The sequence below is a fragment of the Somniosus microcephalus genome, chromosome 23, assembly GCF_052327205.1.
Source record: "Somniosus microcephalus isolate GS21.2 chromosome 23, FLI_Smic_1.0, whole genome shotgun sequence".
Taxonomy (NCBI): Eukaryota; Metazoa; Chordata; class Chondrichthyes; order Squaliformes; family Somniosidae; genus Somniosus; species Somniosus microcephalus.
In genome coordinates this window covers 40742897-40763672 of record NC_141009.1, presented here as the reverse complement: position 1 = coordinate 40763672, position 20776 = coordinate 40742897, and the positions used below count along the sequence as shown (strand labels likewise).

The window sequence follows — 20776 nt, the reverse complement described above, 5'->3', positions numbered from 1 at the left end:
TCTTGCTTTCTCTATTGCCCTGTGCTGGATATGCATGTTACATTCTACCTTTCTTACTCTAGATTTTTAATTCCCTTATCTCACATCATTCTCATAGGTGAGACTCCGTATTCCTTCACTCGCCTTTATGTCTAGTGAATCTTGCTGTTAATTATTTTAGCTACTAGAATTATCCTATTCCTCCAGAGGATCTCTTTCCCATCTTTGATCAGTGTTAGAGCATCACAAAATCAGATCTTGTTTTGGGTTTAAGCTATTAATATTAAATGAAAGACAAACAAGCAAATAACTAACGATAATAATAGAAATCCTTCTGTCTGGCTTCTTGAAAGTAAAATGATAAAAGGTTTCAATATCAGTGCTACGCTATTGTTTTGCTTATGTAGTATTTCTTACCACTGTGGGAGCTGTGCTAGTCTGAACTATATCTCATCAAAGTTCTCAGGACTTCCCGGATTTAAATAAGCATTGACCACATTTGAAAATAACAGGATATCACACACATAATTGAACAAATCACACAATCTCTGTCCCTTTGAATGTATCGTAGCTCCTCCCTCAAACAACTGGCAAAACTTGAAACATTTACATTGAGTTAAGCTTGGAACAAGATTCTGATTGTAGGAACATAGGAACAGGAGTAGGCCATTTTGCCCATCGATTTTTTAATTAAAAAAAAAACCTTTATGATTAGTGAATGAATTAAAGAAAATTCTACGGCCTAGAAATTGGGTTGAGGCGCCAAACTGGCGCCAAGTTTGCCTGAGCGCAGGATTTAGCGCAGTGTTCGAGGCTTTAGCGATCGTCAGATATTCAATTTCATTGCCCCTAGAGGGAGACGAGGCGAGGCTCGAGGCGCTCCGCGTCCCTCTTAGGGCGCTGAAACTGAATATCGCAGCGCAGCGTGCCGCAGCGCCATACGCTGCGGCACGGCACGCTGCGGTACTGCAGGCCTTCCTCCCATTGTTAAGGGGGAGGGGCCTGCAACAGCGCGATCCCCGATCGTGAATGCCAGCAAAAGAGCCCGGCACCGAGGAGAAGTGCTGGGCTCTCGGGAAACAGCCGGCAATGCCGCGGTGGGGGGGGGGGGGGGCGGGTGTCAGGAGGCCGGGGACGGAGGTGCTGGCAGGCGGCCGCCGAAAAAGGTGGCCTCCCCGCACCTCCACCTTAACTTGCGCCGCTGCCGGCACAGTAAGGCCCCATGAACCGGCCGCGGGTAGCGAACGGCGCAACTGCGGCGTTCGCAACCAAATATCGCGAATGGGGTGCTGTGCACACCGATGACATCATTGGTGGCGGCGCAGCGCAAAAGGCTAACGCCACCATTATCGCCCCAACTCAATATCGCGGGAGAGGCAGCCAGTGACGCTACAGCCACTGCCTGCCTCTTTAGGCGCTAACAGGTGGCGCTGCTCACCCAATTTCTCCCCCTACAAATCTAAAACAAGACAGAGCTGCTTCATGTTGGCACAGTGCAAATGTATAAACAGTGGAGGAGTCTTGGCTGTGATGCCTCCTTGGTAAATAATAGTCTGTAACACTCAAAGTCAAGACTTACGCATGAATGATTATTTATGAGGCGAGGTATTGGAGGACATCTGCTGGCATGCAGTCATACCTCGGGATGGAACTACTGTCATTGGGTATGCGATGAGGGAAACAAATCCTGAATTTATCCTTTAGAAGTTGACTGACATGCTGCATGTTTCCAGCATTTTTGTAAGTGTTCCTGTTGTAACACAATATCATTTTTCCATTTACATTAGTAGGGTTGTACTACAGACTCCCGAACTGAGGGAGGGACATAGAAGAGGACATCAACAGACAGATCAGGAAGATTAGTAGGAAGAACAAAATTATTGTTGGAGATTTTAATTACCCACTCATTGATCGGGATAGGGAGGGAGAAAATGCAATTGCTAAAATGTGTGCAGGACTCCTTCCTCAAGCATTCTATCTGTCGGCCTACAAGGGGTGAGAGGTTGCCAGATCTAGTTATGAGCAATGATGCAGATTAGGTAGATGAGCTACGCCCTCGGGAGTCGTGACCATAATATGAAAAGGTTTCAGGTCCAAATTGAAAAGGAAAAAGTCACTACAAAACTAAAGTCACTTTTTAAAAATGAACTTACCTGTTTGTTGGCAGCCACTGGTTTGGCCGCAGCAAACTCCTGAAAACCTGAACGATGCAAGCCTGCTCCACTCAGCGCTGACGAATTTCTCCATTAAGTCATTAAACAGACATTAGACTCCTCGTTAACATGTTCACGGGGCCTCACACCTGTTTTTAGCATCCTCTGGAATGCCTAAAAATGGTCCCCACAAATCTATTAGTGGCACAGATTGGAGGCCGGAGGTCCCACTGCTAAATGGGTATGCATTGTGCCCGTTTTGCACCAATTTCTATCCCGAAGAGTAAGCTAGGTGAGGTGAGCTGGAAAGAAAAATGAGCACACAGGACTGTAGATCAACAGTGGGATATTTTTAAACCGGAGATTGCAAAGTTGCAGATCAATATAGACCATGAAAAAAAAAGGAGACTACTTTCCAGTTTCAGAGTGCCGTTGAAAAGGAGGATGCAAGCAAACTGAAATTGAAGAGGAGGGCATATAGGGCCTCTGATATGGTAAAAGTAAGAAAGAATATGAGAGAATAAAGAAAGAGGTTAAGAAAGGGATAAGGAATGCAAGGAGAGTGTATGAGGAGAATCTCAAAAAATATTAAAAGGAAAATAGTGTATTCTACAAATATGTCAGTAAAAAGAGAATTGTTAAATGTGAGATAGAACTCCTGAGAGGAGAGGATAGTGAGTTAGTAGAGGATATGATGACATTGTTGGGTAGACTTAACAACTACTTGCTTCATTGTTTACAAAAGAGAAGGTTACTGGGGAAGAAGATAACAACAACAACTTGTATTTATATAGCGCCTTTAACGTAGTAAAACGTCCCAAGGCGCTTCACAGGAGGATCAAAAGACAAATAATTTGACATTGAGCCACATAAGGAGAAATTAGGGCACATGACCAAAAGATTGGTCGAAGAGGTAGGTTTTAAGGAGCGTCTTGAAGGAGGAAAGAGAGGTAGCGAGGCGGAGAGGTTTAGGGAGGGACTTCCAGAGCTTAGGGCCTAGGCAACAGAAGGCACAGCAACCAATGGTTGAGCGATTATAATCAGGGATGCTGAAGAGGTCATAATTAGAGGAGCGCAGATATCTCGGGGGCGGGGGGGTATTGTGGAGCTGAAGGAGATTACAGAGATAGGGAGGGGCGAGGCCATGGAGGGATTTAGAAACAAGGATGAGAATTTTGAAATCGAGGCGTTGCTTAACCGGGAGCCAATGTAGGTCAGCAATCACAGGGGTGATGGGTGAACGGGACTTGGTGCGAGTTAGGAGACGGGCAGCCGAGTTTTGAATCACCTCAAGTTTACGTAGGGTAGAATGTAGGAGGCCAGCCAGGAGTGTATTGGAATAGTCAATTCTCAAGGTAACAAAGGCATGGATGAATTGGTTAAAAGTGAGATGAGAGGCATTGTAATAAATAAGAGGAAAGTGTTAGAGAAGTTATTAACCTAAAGGAGGACAGAGTGCTGGGACCTGATGGCTTATATTCATGGATCCTAGGGGAAAATATAGTGGAGGCTCTAGAAATTATAGGCCCGATTTTAAAATGGAATCGGGCAGGCGAGGACTGAAGCGAGCACCAAAATCACTGACCTCAGCAGCGTGAGGCCTGGGTGATTTTAACTCCCAAGCTTTATCTGTATGCCCCCGCTCATTTGCCCAGCCAAAATTGGCAAGAAGCGACAGCTGGCTATCTGTTGGTAACATAATTTTGGGCGGCAGGAGGCTGCTTGCCGGAGCCGAAGGAAAGGTCGCTGGCATTCAGGTAAGTCACAGGGAGGGGGTTTCGGGAGGGTCTTATGTTCAGGAAGGAGATGGGGGTGGGTGGAGAGTCCAGGTCAGGGGAGGCCTAAACTTGCCTCGTGAGGCCTGTTTCCGTGTTGTAATTTCTGCGTAATTCTTTGGTATTTTTTTAAAAAGTGACTTTGTAATGGCATTCACGGGAACAGTAGTATAGTGGTTATGTTACTGGACTAGTAATCCAGAGGCCTGGACTAATGATCCAGAGACATGAGTTCAAATCCCACCACAGCAGCTGGGGAATTTAAATTTGGTTAATTAAATAAAACTGGAATAAAAAGCTAGTGTCTGTAATGGTGACCATGAAACTACCAGATTGTCATAAAAACCCATCTGGTTCACTAATGCCCTTTAGGGAAGGAAATCATCCATCCTTACCCAGTATGGCCTATATGTGACAGCACTGTGGTCGACTCTTAACAGCCCTCTGAAATCTCCGAACAAGCCACTCAATATCAAACCGCTAGGAATACACCACACGGACTGTGGCGGTTCAAGAAGGCAGCTCACCACCACCTTCTCAAGGGCAATTAGGGATGGGCAATAAATGCTGGCTTTGCCAGCAACGCCCGCATCCCCTGAATGAATAAAGAAAAAAAATTCTATTGGTATAAATGTTTTGGCAAAATAAACAAGCAAAGAAATAAATTGAAATTCTGAGCATGTGTCAAGTTGGGTTCAAAACTGGGTCAGAGACAGGAAGCAGAGCGTAATGGTTGATGGGTGTTTTTGTGACTGGAAGGCTGTTTCCAGTGGGGTTCCGCAGGGCTCAGTACTAGGCCCCTTGCTTTTTGTGGTATATATCAATGAGCTAGACTTGAATATAGGGGGTGACGTAAGAAAACTACTAGGCACTTGGTCTAAGCGTTAAACAAAGCTTTAATCAACTGTTTTACAACATGGAGGTCTGGTTGTGTCCTTCATTAGTTCCTGTTAAGAATGTCTTGCGCAAGCTGGGCCCATTCCCGAGTATTTATACTCTCCCTGGACAGCGCCACCCGCAGGCCGCTCAGTTGATTCATGTCAGGGGGTAAGATTAAGAATTTTGCAGATGATACAAAATCGGCTGTGTGGTTGATACTAAAGACGGAAGCTGTAGCAGGAAGATATCAATAAATTGGTCAGGTGGGCAGAACAGTGGCAAATGGAATTCAATCCAGAGAAGTGTGAAGTAATGCATTTGGGGAGGGCTAGCAAGGAAAGTGAATACACATTAAATGGTAGGACACTGAGTAGTGTAGAGGAACAAAGGGACCTTGGAGTGCATGTCCACAGATCCCTGAAGGTAGCAGGCCAGGTAGCTAAGGTGGTTAAGAAGGCATACGGAATGCTTGCCTTTATTAGCCATGACATAGAATACAAGAGCAGGGGGGTTATGCTTCAACTGTATAAAACACCAGTTAGGCCTCAGCTAGAGTACTGCGTGCAGTTCTGGTCACCACATTACAGAAAAGATCTGATTGCACTAGAGAGGGTATAGAGGAGATTTACAAGGCTGTTGCAGGGAGTAGAGAATCTTAGCTATGAGGAAAGACTGGATAGGCTGGGTCTGTTTTCCTTGGAACAGAGGAGGCTGAGGGGAGACCTTATTGAGGTGTATAAAATTATGAGGGGCCTAAATAAAGTGGATAGAAAGGGCCTATTTCTCTTAGCAGAGGGGTCAAAAACTAGGGGGCACAGATTTAAAGTAATTGGTGGAAGGTTTAGAGGGGATTTGAGGGGAAATGTCTTCACCCAGAGGGTTGTGGGGGTCTGGAACTCGCTGCCTGAAAGGGTGGTAGAGGCAGGAACCCTAACCACATTTAAAAAGTACTTGGATGTGCACCTGGGATGCTCTAACCTGCAGGGCTACGGACCAAGAGCTGGGAAGTGGGATTAGGCTGGATAGCTCTTTGTTGGCCGGCTCGGACACGATGGGCCGAAATGGCCTCCTTCCGTGCTCTAACGTTCTATGATTCTTTCTATGATGTACCCCTAAACCAAATAGAAGGTACAATTCCAGATTTACCAAAGCTTCCAGCTGAAATCTACCGAAGAATGGAAACCTGGATAAACCTCGTTAGCTTTTACAGGTGGCCTCAGCTCCAGTCTAAGCCCACACACATTTAGCCTTGCTTACATCCGCTCAGAAAGAATGGTGTCGATGATTAATATAAGTGGTATTTGCCTCTTGCCCCACCCCAAATCCTAAAAAGCAAATCTCTGTGTCGGCTTTATTTCTCAGTTCCAAACCCTGTATACTCATGACCATTTGTAAACGTTTAAGGAGGGGGAAATAAACACATTTTAACTGTCAGTCTTACTTGTTAATAACCGCTGCTATATACCTTTGTAAAAAACTATAGATATCTGGACAGCACTGTGTTCTGTATCATTGATATTACATTGCTGGTGGTCTGTGAATGATTCCGTTTTACACCCGAGGCCCGAAATCGACATGACAGAAATCCACCCATCCTCACAGTGAACCTGGCTGCTAGGCGCAAGTGAATTCAAAATTAGCGTGAGCCCATTTCATTAGGTTACATCATGAGCACACTTCATTGGTTTATTTACCCCCTCAATATATTCAGGCACTGAGGCGAGATGCTCCCGATTCCCTCTGGGCAACCTCATTTACACATGCTGGTTCTCACTGCCTGCATACAGCCTTGGGGAAGATCGAGTTTCAAATTAAGCATCTCTGGGATGTTTACACATGACATTTCACTCCCAGCAAAGGATCTGAGCAGATCTACATTGCGTCACTCATCCGCCTGTAAGATGCTCTCATGCTCACAATTAAGAACAGTTTTGCAAGAAAAAAACTGCTTCAAGCGACTTTCCGATTAAAATATTTCGGACAGTGATCTGTGAATTAAAAAAAAACTGTGCCTGTGCGAGTGACTCTCTAATACTGCTGCAAGTTCTTTATTTCTACATTCCAGCCTGTGTTAGTTTTTTTAAATTATAGGCAACACTTAATTTCTTGCACTTAGTTTGTGCTGTTTTCATTTGAGTCCAGTTATCCAGGGCACAATATCTGCTTTTGAAATGCGTAGAGATTTCCCAGATACCTACAATGGCTTCTCTTCCCGCTCCTGCATCATTACCTCTGAGGTCCCCCAAGGATCTCCTCTTGGCCCCCTCCTATTTCCCAGCTACATACTGCTCCTTGGCGACATCATCCGAAAACACAGCGTCGGTTTCCACATGTACGCTGACGACACCCAGCTCTACCTCACTACCACTTTTCTCGACCCCTCAACGGTCTCTGAATTGTCAGACTGCTGGTCCGACATCCAGTACTGGTTGAGCAGAAATTTTCACCAATTAAATATTGGGAAGACCAAAGCCATTGCTTTTGGTCCCTGCCACAAACTCCATTCCCTGCCACAAACTTTGTTTCCTAGCCACAGACTCTATCCCTCTCTCTAGCATGTCTAAGGCTGAACCAGACTGTTCACAACCTTGGTGTCATATTTGACCCTGAAATTAGCTTCCGACCACATATCTGCGGCATAACTAAGGCCACCTATTTCCACCTCCATAACATTGCCCGTCTCCACCCCTGCCTCAGCTTATCTTCATCCATGTCTTTGTTACGTCTAGACTTGACTATTTCAATGCACTCCTGGCCGGCCTCCCATGTTCTACCCTACGTAAACTTGAGGTCAGCCAAAACTCGGCTGCCTATGTCCTAACTCACACCAAGTCCCATTCACCCATTACTCCTGTACTCGCTGACCTACATTGGCTCCCGGTTAAGCAACGCCTTGATTACAAAATCCTCATCCTTGTTTTCAAATCCCTCCATGGCCTCGCCCCTCCCTAGCTCTGTAATTTCCTTCAGCCCCACAACCCCCCGAGATATCTGCGCTCCTCTAATTCTGCCCTCTAGAGCATCCCTGATTATAATCGCTCAACCATTGGTGGCCGTGCCTTCTGTTGCCTCGGCCCTAAGCTCTGGAATTCCCTCCCTAAAGCTCTCCACCTCTCTACCTCTCTTTCCTCCTTTAAGACCATCCTTAAAATCTCTTTGACCGAGCTTTTGGTGATCTGCCCTAATTTCTCCTTATGTGGCTCGGTGTCAAATCTATAACACTCCTGAGAAGTGCCATAGGACATTTTACTACGTTAAAGGCGCTATATAAATACAAGTTGTTGTTGTTACACCATGATCAGAGTCCCCGAGCTTACCTTTGCATTTGAGTCTGGTCTTGAGGGAGGCAACAATCCTATTTCATCCCTGATCATTTTTGTCAGTAAATTTAAGCGGGAGCTATGAAAGCTGACTTGGAACGTAACATATCTGTTATACCATCATGCAACCCAATAGGAGAAAGACCACCTCTTTATGTGTACCTCTTCACATTTGATCTCTTCATAGCGGGGAATAGATATGAGCTTAACATTGAAGATGTCATTTGTATTTTTTTTGTAAGAAAGGAAAAAAGAATTAACTTGCATTTATATAGCACCTTTCATGACCTCAGGATGTCCCAAAGCACTTTACAGAAAAAGACGTACTTTTTGAAGGGTAATCAAAATTCAGTAACATTTACACTTAAGTGTGAAACACAAGAGGAGTGTAGCCTTTCTGGGTTCATTGGCTTTATTTTGAATACAGTTAATCGTTGTTCTATTTTTTGAGCCCCTCGCTTCGATAGTTAATGTTATAAATTCACATAACTCTTGTTATTGCCAGTGTTCTCATGTAGGAAAAGATAAATGTTGAATGTGTCAAAGCAAATTCTGTGAGTTCATATAATTACATGGGTCATTTCCTGACATTGTGCTTGCGCTGAGGAGCTTTGCCTATCAGCATTGCGTGCCGGAAGTTCAGACACACCATTTTCTGACCACTCATATTAATAGTCGGAAAATTGCATGCTTTGTGAGCCCAAATTTCTACTATCCGCAGCCAAAGGGCGAGGCTCCTCACCAGAGGGACCAAGGTTGAAAATTGCTCCATATATTCTTATTTAAAATATATATATATATATATATATAATTAGTCATTTCTTTCTGATCAGTTCAAACTGCTAGATGTGATGTCACTGGGAAGTATTTGTTGCAAGAGCTGGGCTTTTTTTTTAACAAGTCAGCAAATATCTGGCATGTTCTACAGAGAATGTTTCCAGTTTAAAAAAAATGTTTCACTTCAAGTTGTCGAGGCTTGAGGCTGTGACATTGGAGGTGATTTTAGCCCTACTCGTTCGGCAGAAATCTGGCAGGTGGGCCGTTACAATCGCCCTGGCTCTTACCGGTCCGAAAGCCGCCATGGTCGCAACATCTGCAATTTTAACCTGCTCTCCTGAGCGGGCAGCAAGGACACACGCCTGGAGCCAACAGTGTCCTTCCTTGCATATGCATGTTGCGGCCCGGTGACACCATTGGGACTCGACCGTAATTTTAAATCTAGCTGTGCGGGGAGTGTCACGAATCCACAATATTTATGCCCACCTGTTTAAAAAGTCGACTGGTATCACGCCACACATGCTTTGAGACAACAGTGCCTATTAAGCTGGTCTTGAGGAAATCCATGGTTTTGCTCCTGCTTATTGGAAATTGAGCTGTATTTTCGGTCTTGCAAAGATCTGCATATTGGTGCAGAATCATAGTAAAATACTTCAACCTATGTGGCCAAGGTTAGAGACAATGATCCAAAGATAATGTGCCGCTCCTGATATATTTTCACTGATTTCTAGACCCCCAATTATCCTGTTTACGCCAGTTCCCTAGAATCAGCATTACCACATTTTGCCCTTAAGGTATGGAATTCCTCACCCAGCCCAGTTGCTGATTCAGCTCCATTCCTACAGTTCAATGCTGCCACTTACACAAGCACAATCTGTCCCACTGTTTATTTAATCTTAATCTACTGAGTGATATGGATTCCATGAAGCGTTAGCAAAAATACTTGGCATTCTGCAATTAACTTCATGTTTTGTTTTCTTTTTACCCCATTTATATTTTGCATCTTCTAGCAATAACATCAATGACATTTGTAGTTACATAGTGCCTTTAACATCGTGAAACGTCCCAAGGCGCTTCACAGAAGCATTATCAAACAAAATTTGACAGAGTCAAATATCCATAACATTTTAAATGTCATTTGTGTCTTCAAACAGCTAATTTATTCACAGGGAGGCGGGGCTTACTTTGTCCTTCAATTCTTACCCCGCCCCCCCTTTCTACTTATTTAGCTTTTTTGACAGGTTTTATCTTGTAAAATTTCCAGACAAATCAAATTGTTACTCTATTTAAAAAAAAGTTTTGTCAAAAAGATGTATTTATCCTGGAATGCATGCTAGTATTCTTATTAAATGTGTTCAGGTGTGTATTCTCACTTTCTCACCAATGTGTTGATCAGTATTGTGGAATATGTTACAGTTCCCTGCCTCCACCAGTCTAACAGTTCAGTTATACTGTGCTGTTTGTATCAATACAAGTTCGTCACATCAGCACAAACTGTGTAATGTAATTCACACGTGGAGTTATATAGGCCAAAGTCCAACACCACCTCAAGCAGGTAGTCTCATAGTCATGGGCTATGCACAGCCCACAGTATAATGGCAAACTGCGTGAAGTGAGTTTAAAAGTTTCCCAACCCATGGACTTTTCAAACTTCAATTTCTGGTCGGTAACATTAAAAAGAGAGCCAACTGTCCCTTCAGCTTTGTGGTAACATTAACATTCAACTAGCATTTGGATGCTAGCCATCTGCCTATCTAAGTGGCACCTGAAGTATAATGATGCCCTTTCTGTGCAACCCTTTGCATACTACTGAATCTATCCACGTTGTTTTTAAAGGGGCCCCGTGTGCTCATTACTGGCTTTACCTTGTACAGTTTCCACCCCACTCACTTGTACTGATTCGAAAGTAAATACATAAATGTAGCAAAAATGTATCTGTTTGAATATTACCGCAGCCCTTTTTCAGCATTTGTGGAATGACTCCTAACCGCTTTGAACAGTAGATCATACCTAAAACAGTTTGAAAATGATCACAGCAACAGGACATAGAGATATAAAGCACGCAGGATTGAGCATTGATCATCTGCAAGTGTAGCAGTTTCAGATGAATCTCTCTGCACACCACTGTTTTGCCCTTTCAGAAAAGTCATCACTGCACGAGACAATAAATAGCATTACAATGAAAGTTGCTCAAGCCAGGATTAGTTCTCTATCATCTGGGCAAAGTGTTTTCATTAAAACCAGATTGCTTTTCGAAGTGCTACTTAGACTGGTCAGGGCAAAAGGGTTAAAGACCACCAATTTCCAAATGTCAGTTAAACACGCAGCTGACCACTGAGTAAATGTCTGCTTTCACGGAGCAACTTACCCGTGTTTGTTTGTTGAGCTATGTGCAGGATTGTGTGCTGTAAATTTTTCCCCACTTATTTTTTGTGTTTACCCAAAAGAAAGTGTACAAATAATTAAGTCAGTATGTGTTCCTTAATTCTGAGGTAACGTGACACCAATCTAGTCGAAGGAACTGTGCTTTGATTCTGCTAGATTGCTTGTTGTCATGCAATGTTTTTCTAACTAAAAATGTGGATATACCAAGAAATACAGGAGGGCAAAAAAAAAAATTGGATGTTACCAATTTCAAAGGTGATGGGTGTTGTTTGTCTTTAATGTTAATTGTGACTTTGAAATACATATGACGTGAGATGGATTATTGATTCCTGTCAGGGATTAGATGTACATTTTGTAATCTATGTTGCCCTTTTGCTAAGATGTTGCATTACAGGAAATGAGACGGTGACTCACTTACTGAGTGGAGTTTTAATGCTTTTTGCCACCCACTTATTGTGATTGTTTTGCAGGCCTTCAAGACTGCGCTAATGAGCTCCTATTGGTGCTTGGGGAAGGGTGATGTCATTGATGACTGGTGCAGATGTGACTTGAGTGCATTTGATGAGGATGGACTCCCAAGCTGCAGCCCGTTACCTCAGCCTGTGTATGTATCCTAATCGTATTTGTAATCACCTTTGAATAAGGTTTTACAGATCCCTGATGTTGCAAATCCTAGTGGCTATAAAGTTACCGCCACACTCTGAGCTCTTTAGCACAGTGGTAGCAAACTTTGGAACACAAATGAGCCAGCAGGATCAAGTGTAACATTGATTTAAGTGCACATTTTATGATATAACCCTGGTATTTTTAGCAATGTCCTTTGATTTATAATACCTTGCTTAGTGTATTCTTTGTTCTTTACCATGACCGCAAGTTGAGGTGTTAGCAGGAAAGGGCATTTTTATTTATTTAATCTTAAATCAGAATTTGTTTTTAATCTTCACCACTAATGCTTTTGTTATTAGCACTCTAAGGTGCAGAGGCAAAGTGTTAATTATAATACATTTTCTTTTTAAATGTCTCAAAACGATGCTCATGTGCTGACGGTATTTTCTTGGATGGAGCCCTGAACTCTTCAAGATATTCTGAACCACAACCTCTGTAATGCAGCAATTGTATAAATTCAAGTCGATGAGAACAGCCAGACTCAAACCTGAAGACCATCAAAGGTCAATGAATTGTTGTTATCATTATACATCACTGTGGATGTATTTCTGAGCATAAATATTGTATGTGACCTAGTCCAGACCAATGCCAGTCCATATCAATGGAGTACTGGATTTCAGAGACTGGTTTATAATAAGGACAGATGACAATTTGGAACGCTTCAGCTTCAAGCCACCACACCCAGTCTGCACCCGTTAACCCCTATTTATCAGTCTTGGCCGATCATATTTTCTTTTCTTGACTTTCTACCTGATGTTCTTGATTCACCCATTCTCCATATGCCCTTGACCAAATAAGATCAACTCCTACCAATATCCTGGAGGAAATATCATTGACAGAAGGTAAAAGACAGATGATGAAGAGAGGGATAAGAGGAACAGTACAAAGGATGTAATAGGAAAAAGTACAAATATGACAGACAGATTAAGTGAAGACCAGAAAGGAAGATAAATTAGATAAGGTGGTGCAGAAAGGGTGTCAGGAAAGGAAAAGTAAAGAACCAGGTGGAGAGGCGGGAGGCAAGATACAAAGATAGATGGGACAAGGATGAAGAAAAGTAAATAGAGGAAAAATAAAGCAAAGAAATAAAACCAAAGTGTCATTGCAATGAAACATCTGAAAGCACTTTATAATGAATTTCCTTTTAAAGGGCTGTTGTTTTGTACACAAAGGTGAACAGCTATTCTGTGCCAGCAATGTCTCACAAACGCATTGGCCGGAATTTTACTGGCGCTGAGAAGATGGGATCGGAAGCGGGTCAGCAGTGAAAATAGAAATGATTGACAGCGGGTCGGGACCCCGCCATCAACCTGCTTCCACACGAGTCTCCCAGGTGTCGGGTCTGTCAGCGCTGAAAAGACCCGACACCAAGCGGCAGGGGAGGCAATTGACATCATTAAATGCATTGTTAAGAGCCAATTAAGTGTTATTTTCTGCCTACCTTTCAATTTTACGTGTTCCCCACGGGTTACCCGCTGCTCAGGGAACACGTCAGCTCAGCATGTCGAGAGTGGATTCAGCATTGAATTATCTCATGACCTGACAGCTGCAAAAGCAAAAGATCCCATGTTATAGCTGTTCACTTTCAAAGCTCAGAAACTGTTGGTTACTGCATTTGGAAGACATATTGAGCTTTCTGCAGCTTGCAAGTGTTTGGAGCCAACTCTCTATCCAGTGTCACCTCATTGGAACAACCTCTCTCACCATTGACAGATCGCTTCTGTCATCTCAACCTCACCTGCCATCTATTCCATCAGCATCGGTGAATTGAAAATATCTCACCTTGGTCCTCAGAATCCCACCACAATCAGCCCCAACACCAGCATCACCGGGCACACCAGCAGCAGCAACAACAACACCAACCTTCTCCGCAATCATCTAATGCTACACAGGACACAGGGCATCAGCACCCGACCACATTGCTGCCCAGGACACCAGGGATGGCCTCACCATGGCCAGATTTACTTCACTTGATGCTGCACACCCTGGCTGCCACATGATGCGCCAGGTTGGCACCACCCCAAACCAACACCATAAAGCATCCCTACAATGCCCAAGCCATTCCCCATTCCTTTCACACTCATTACCATTGCGAGGGGTGGGGTACCCTTATGTCTCACCATTCACTGCAACTCACGAAGCCACTTCCAAAGGTGCCCACAAATCTGTCCAAGAACGCAAAGTGTTGAAAATAAAGGTTTCAATATTTGACAGCACATTAACAGAAACTTCACATGAACATTGGTTAAAACACCCAAGTGCCTACCCTTGTGTGTTGTTAGTTGGTATGATTGCACTAGGATGAGGGTGAGCGTGTGGGGTGGCTAGTGAGATGGGGAAGTGCTAATGTAGATAGAGAGGGATGGGTGGAGGTGCAAGGTTAGTTGGTGTGAGTAAGGATGTGCAGGAGTACGGTAGGGAAGGCAGAATGATGGGGACGTGATGAGTGGTAAAGCAGGGTGAGGCTGAGTGTGGCTTTGCAGTAACTTTTCGTGATCTACTGAGATCATTGAAAGGTTTGCGCCACTGCAGCCTGGTCCTCCTAACGACATCCCTGCTTTTGCCCTCCTGTGCAATGTGCAACCAGGCTGTGTTGATCTCCTGGGGAGGTCTCTTCCGCCCATTGAAAGGGAAGAAGACCTCCCTGCGTACTATGACTCCCTCCATAAGCATATGGAGGGAGTCATGAGAGAGCCTGGGTGCATCCGTGCACCTCTGCGCAGTGCTTGTCAGTGTTTGCAGCACCTCAATGTGTAGAACACTAACAGCAGAACAGTCAAAAACAATTTGAGCATGGACCCTTTAAGGAAACCAGCTGATGCCACGTCAACAAACCCGCTTCCTTTTAATTGGCCGGGAACCTCGCCCAATCATCGTAAAATCACTTCAACAGAGTGGGCTGGAGCAGGCAGCGGGCTGGGACCACGTTACCGACCCCAGCCGCCCCGGACCCACCTCGGTGGGCGAAATCACGGCCATTGGTTCAGGGCCGCCCCGGACCCACCTCGGTGGGCGAAATCACGGCCATTGGTTCAGGGCCGCCCCGGACCCACCTCGGTGGGCGAAATCACGGCCATTGGTTCAGGGCGCAATGTTGGCCAGGACACTGGGAGAATTCCTTGCTCTTTTTTGTAGAGTGTCATGAGAGGGAAGAGCCAAATAAAAATAAAGAATTGATGTTGACCGGCTCTTGAGATGTTATTGGCATTTTCTGAGCATTTCACTTTCGACTGCTGAAAGTCTGAAATGTCCCACCCTCTTGAAAGCTGACTGTCGGCAGAAGCTGTTAACTTCGGTCAGAGAAAGAGCAAAGCCTCCTATGTGTTATTGAAGCCTTTTGTTTAACCGCCACCTGTGTGGCTGATGGATAAAATCCATTAACTTGATCCTCCTTCTCCACTTTTCTGAAGTGTGATTTTTTTTAAACCGGGGATTTTGTCTCATCTGCTAAAGAATTTTATGTACATTCCAATTGATCGCTGAGCCTTCCTTTCAATGAATTGCAAAGATATAGGAAACTGTTCAGCATGGTCCATCCAATTCACCACTGCTGCATCATAAGCCAACGTGTTTGTAGCTTTTGTTTAATGGTGCACACTATGTAAAAACGCAGTTGGGGTAAAATTCCTCTTCCAGTAATTTTAACCAAAACACTAATGTTAGGGGAAAAAATGGTGAAACCCGTTTTCTGCTCACTTTGACATTATTTTTAACTAAAATTTTTGACAGGAGGAATTATCCCTTTGCTTTGTATGATGAATTACTCTTTCCACCTACCATATTTCTTGAATGACTAGTCAATCTCATGTGGCATTGATATAAGTCAAGACCAAGAGTAGTCTTAAGGTGAAATGGAGTTAAGAGAGGGAGACAGTTAGACCAGGGTACACAGATATAATTCAGTCTCTATTTTAAAGTCATACATTCTGTCCTTAGTTTTATATAATGCTTATTTTATATGATTTTCTATTATTTATTCATAGCTAAATAAGAAAGCTTATGGGAGTTTGGGAAGCAGAGAAGTAGAGTTGGTTGGTGTTAAGTCTGTGTGTTATATTGCGAATTATTACACAGACCACAAGAGTAAACTTTACTGGTTGAAGGTTAGGGGGGAACTGCCCAATAATCATTGCACAGCACTTATATACCGGTGTGGTCACCACCGGTATTACAGTATACAGCAGCCAAGATAAAGTAGTGCAACCCTTATAATAGTTCTCTTAAAGGTGGAACGGTTACATACACTACAATCCTCCCTTTTTAGGTTAACAGTATGTCTTCCCATTAAACATAACATCATAACATATATACACAACTTAATGTAAAAACAGTTCACAGATTCAGTCTCTCTGGAGGCTTCCTGACTCGGTCCGGATAACGCCTCGGTGGTGTAGTAGTTTTCGGTGGTGTAGTAGGTTCTGTTGGCAAGGTCGATACGGCTTGAATGTCAGTGTCGGGTTCATCTGGTTCCAGTATCACCGGATCGGAGGTAGATACTATGGGTATCTCTGCTTCATCATTAGGCGTATGGAGTTGTGGTGTAGGTTGTCCCTTTTCGGATGACACTATGATCTGGTCAGCATGGCGCCTTATTATGCTTTCACCAATGTCCACGGTATACATCAGCGGTCCTAGTCGTTTGCAAATAGTTCCAGGCTGCCATTTCTCGGTACGGTAGTCCCGGGCCAAAACTTGTTGACCTATCTGGAAGGTTCTAGTTGGCCTTTCATTCATGCCTTGAAATTGCCGGTTCTCTACGTCCCTTCTGATGTTTGGCTTGATCAAATCCAGCCGGCTTCTTAGTCTTCTATTGAAAAACATCATGGCGGGAGTTTGGTTTGTGACCGCATGTGTTGCATTCCTGTACGCCAACAAGAAGTTATCTACCTTATGTTGTAGATTTATGTCTTCATTACCCATGGCCTTTATGGCCTTCTTGAAGGTCTGGACAAACCTTTCAGCTAATCCATTGGTGGCGGGATGGTATGGGGCGGACGTGTAGTGCTTAACCCCATTGTTTTTTAAGAACTTCTTGAATTCTTCGGACACAAATTGCGGTCCATTATCAGAACAGATCTGTTCCGGCAGCCCATTCCTGGCAAATATGGTCCTTAATACTGTGATGGTTTTTTCCGTGGTGGTGGAGGACATCTTTATTACCTCCGGCCACTTGGAGTGTGTGTCCACCGCGATTAAGAACATTGAGTCCATAAATGGACCAGCAAAGTCGATATGTACCCTTTGCCATGGAGATGAGGGCCACTCCCATGGATGCAGAGGACCTTGTGGTGGGGCGTTTTGGACCTTCTGGCATCCTAAACAGCTCTTGGTCATTTCTTCGATGTCTCCATCGATACCTGGCCACCACACGAACGCTCTGGCTAGGTTCTTCATTTTCACTCCACCCAGATGCCCCTCGTGAAGCTCCTTTAGCACTTTTTGCTGGAGTTTGGGTGGAATCACCACTCTGGATCCACACATCAAAGTTCCTCGGCACACTGACAGCTGTTCTCTTCTTTGCGAAAACGCTGGCAACAGTGGTTCGCCATGTGCTGGCCATCCCTTCACCGTTAAATCGTAGACTCGTGAGAGAGTCGGGTCATTTCTTGTTTCCTTTTCGATCGTAGAATTTGTTACTGGTAGATATTCCACTATGGTTGAGTGGAACATCTCCACTGGGTCCACTGTAGGCGCCTCTTCTACCGTTGGCAACGGTAGGCGTGATAAACCGTCAGCATTCCCATGCTGTTTTGATCCTTTGTATTCTATGTCATATTGGTGTGCCCCTAGGAAAAGGGACCACCTCTGTAGCCTTTGCGCTGTCATATGGAAACGCCCTTTTTAGGGTTGAATATGGATACCAACGGCTGGTGGCCTGTCAGCAGTGTAAACTTCTGGCCCTGCAGGTAATGATGAAACTTCTTTACTCCCCACACCAGGCTGAGAGCCTCCCTATCTATCTGAGCATAGTTGCGCTCAGCAGAGGTCAGTGATCTGGATGCAAATGCGACTGGCCTTTCCGAGCCATTTGGCAACCTGTGTGAGAGTACTGCTCCAATACCATAAGAAGAAGCGTCACAAGCTAAACGAATAGGTAGTGTTGGGTTGAAGTGAGCCAACACTTCCTCTGAGGTGATCAATGTCTTGCTTTTGCGAAAGGCCTTCTCACAGTCCTCGCTCCACTTCCATGGTACTTCTTTCTGCAAAAGAGCATTCAGCGGGTGCAGCACCGTGGATAGATTTGGCAGAAACTTATGGTAATAGTTAATCAACCCTAGGAACGATCTCAACTGGGATACATTTTCCGGAGCGGGAGCCTTCACAACAGCTTCGATCTTGTCAGGTGACTTGTGCAGCCCCTCCTGGTCAATGATATGACCACAGTACGAGATCCGTTTCTGAAAGAACTCACATTTCTGGCGATTAACTCGAAGGCCATATTCCTTCAACCTGGTGAGCACCAGTTTCAAATTTGCAAGGTGTTCCTCATCGTCATCTCCTGTAATCAGGATATCGTCCAAGTAACATTGAGTGCTTGGAATTCCCTGTAATACCTGCTCCATGGCCCTCTGCCAAATTGCCAGAGCCGAAGCCACTCCAAAAACCAGTCTATTATATCGATACAAGCCTCTGTGCGTGTTGATTGTGAGATACTGGCGCGACTCTTCCTCAACTTCCATCTGTAAGTACGCTTGCGCCAGGTCTATCTTGATGAAGCGTTTCCCGCCAGACAATGAAGCAAAGATATCCTCAATCCGCGGAAGCGGATATTGCACCGTGTGAAGCACCGGATTAACTGTGATCTTGAAGTCTCCACAGATGCGGACCTTCCCCGGTTCCCCTGGCTTGTTACTTGATGAACGCTTCATGACGGGAACAATGGGCGTGGCCCACTCACTCCAGTCCACCTTAGACAGTACTCCTGAACGTTCCAGCCCTTCCAGCTCAGCTTCCACAGCAGGTCGTATCGCACACGGTACCGGTCTGGCTTTGAAAAATTTTGGGTTTGCATGTTCTGCAATCTTGATTTTTGCCTTAATTCCTCTCAGTGTTCCCAGTCCCTGTTGGAACACCTCTTTAGCCTCATCCAATATTCTGGACAATCGTTCAGGTTTGACATCTTCTTTTCCGGGATCTACCATTATTGCGTTTAGGGAGTGCCAGTCCATATTTATTTTCCTGATCCACTCCCGTCCCAGAAGTGGTGGACCTCCCTCAGGTAGTACATATAAGTCCATTCCTTGGTGTTCTTTGCCCTTGTGTATCACCTTGACTTTTATCTTTCCGACGGGGTATACTTTTTGCCCCGTGTATGTCTGCAATACTATCTCCGTATCCCGTAGGGGAACATGTTTGAATAACTTTTTGTAATCTTGCTTATTCATGACCGTCAACGCCGATCCGGTGTCCAATTCCATCTTCACTTGGACTCCTGCTATCTGCAGTGTGACCCAGATAGTTTGTCGGTCAGCTTCCTTACTCACGTTGTGAATTCTCAGACTACCCAGTTCCTTGCTGTTGGAGTCTGAATCCGAATTCTGTTTATCCGAACTCTTCTCAGCCACCTTATGTACCTTTCTGCACTTTTCCTGTGGTGACTTTTTGTTGCTGGTCTTCTTTCCTGACCGGCATACTTTAGCTATGTGACCAAGCTTGCCACATTTTCTACATTCCTGGTTTTTAAACCAGCATTGGTTCTGATCGTGTGTTGTCTTCCCATAACGATAACATTTCGTTGTACCCGAAGCCATTTGATCTACGCTGAGTACCGCTGCCTTCAGCTGCATTTCCGCGGTGCCTCTCGCTGCGGCTTCGTGCGATACTGCAATAGTGACAGCCTTATCAAGTGTAAGATCATTCTCTTCAAGCAACCGCTTCTGTGTTCCTTCTTTCGACAATCCACACACGAATTTGTCTCTCAGTGCCTCTGTCAGGCTTTCCCCAAACTGACAGTATTTCGCTAGCTTGCGCAGTTCAATTAAATACTCCGCGTTGCTTTCCTCTTTCAGTTGCGTTCTCGCATAAAATTTAAATCGTTCTGCTAACATCAGCGGTGTGGGGTTCAAATGAGTCTTCAGGACAGCAACAATATTAGCGAAAGTCTGATCCGTCGGTTTAGCTGGTGATAGACGATGCTTCAATAGCCCGTATGTCTTTGCACCCATTGAGTTTAGTAAGGTTAGTGCTTTATCTTCGTCTGATATTTTATTTGCCTTACAATATATCTCTATGCGTTCTACATACGTGGCCCAATCTTCCACATCGGGATCGAAATCGTTGATGTTACCACGCTTAGGCATCCTCGCGATCTTCTTGAGAAACAAAAGAATTTTTTTTTTTTTTTTACAAAATGGCGGTTTCCCGCGCTCGTCTTCTTCCCCCGCCTACGAAAATGGCGGCTTCCCGCGCTCCTTCCCGTGCTCGTCTTCTTCCCCCGCCTACGAAAATGGCGGCTTCTCGCGTTTGCCTTTCTCCCCCGCTGGCTGTAATGGCGATTGCCGTATTGCTGCGTTCGCCCTCCCCAGCGGTTTGCAATCGTGCCTCCCAGCCCCTCTTGCAGTCCGGTCCTTTCCCCCCCGGCTGCAGCTGAGTTCTCTGCAATTTTTTTATTTTCTCCCGCGCCTTACGATCGTCCCGGTCGCTGCGCCTCGCGGCCTCGGTAGCTGCCCGGCCTTTTTCACTGGTCGCGGTCGAGCTCTCTCTCGACGCTGTTGCGTCTCCCAGCCTGCTTGCAGCCCGGTCTCTCACACCGGCTGCGTTTGCAGTCACCGCGGCTTCCGTGCCTTACGCTGCCCCAGTCTCAGCGCCTCTGGCCCCGACTTCTGTCCGGCTCTTGTCCCCG

At 44.8% G+C, this 20776-nt stretch overlaps 1 protein-coding gene across 7 annotated transcripts in view; it reads left to right on the top strand.

Moving 5' to 3' along the window:
- Nucleotides 1-20776, top strand: part of astn2 (astrotactin 2) — a 1941856-nt gene that overhangs the window by 1407409 nt on the left and 513671 nt on the right. For all 7 annotated transcript variants that reach the window (XM_085965839.1, XM_085965837.1, XM_085965836.1 and 4 more), the window contains one exon: nt 11739-11872. In XM_085965839.1, the coding sequence (XP_085821965.1) occupies nt 11739-11872 (134 nt within the window). The remainder of the gene's footprint in view (nt 1-11738; nt 11873-20776) is intronic.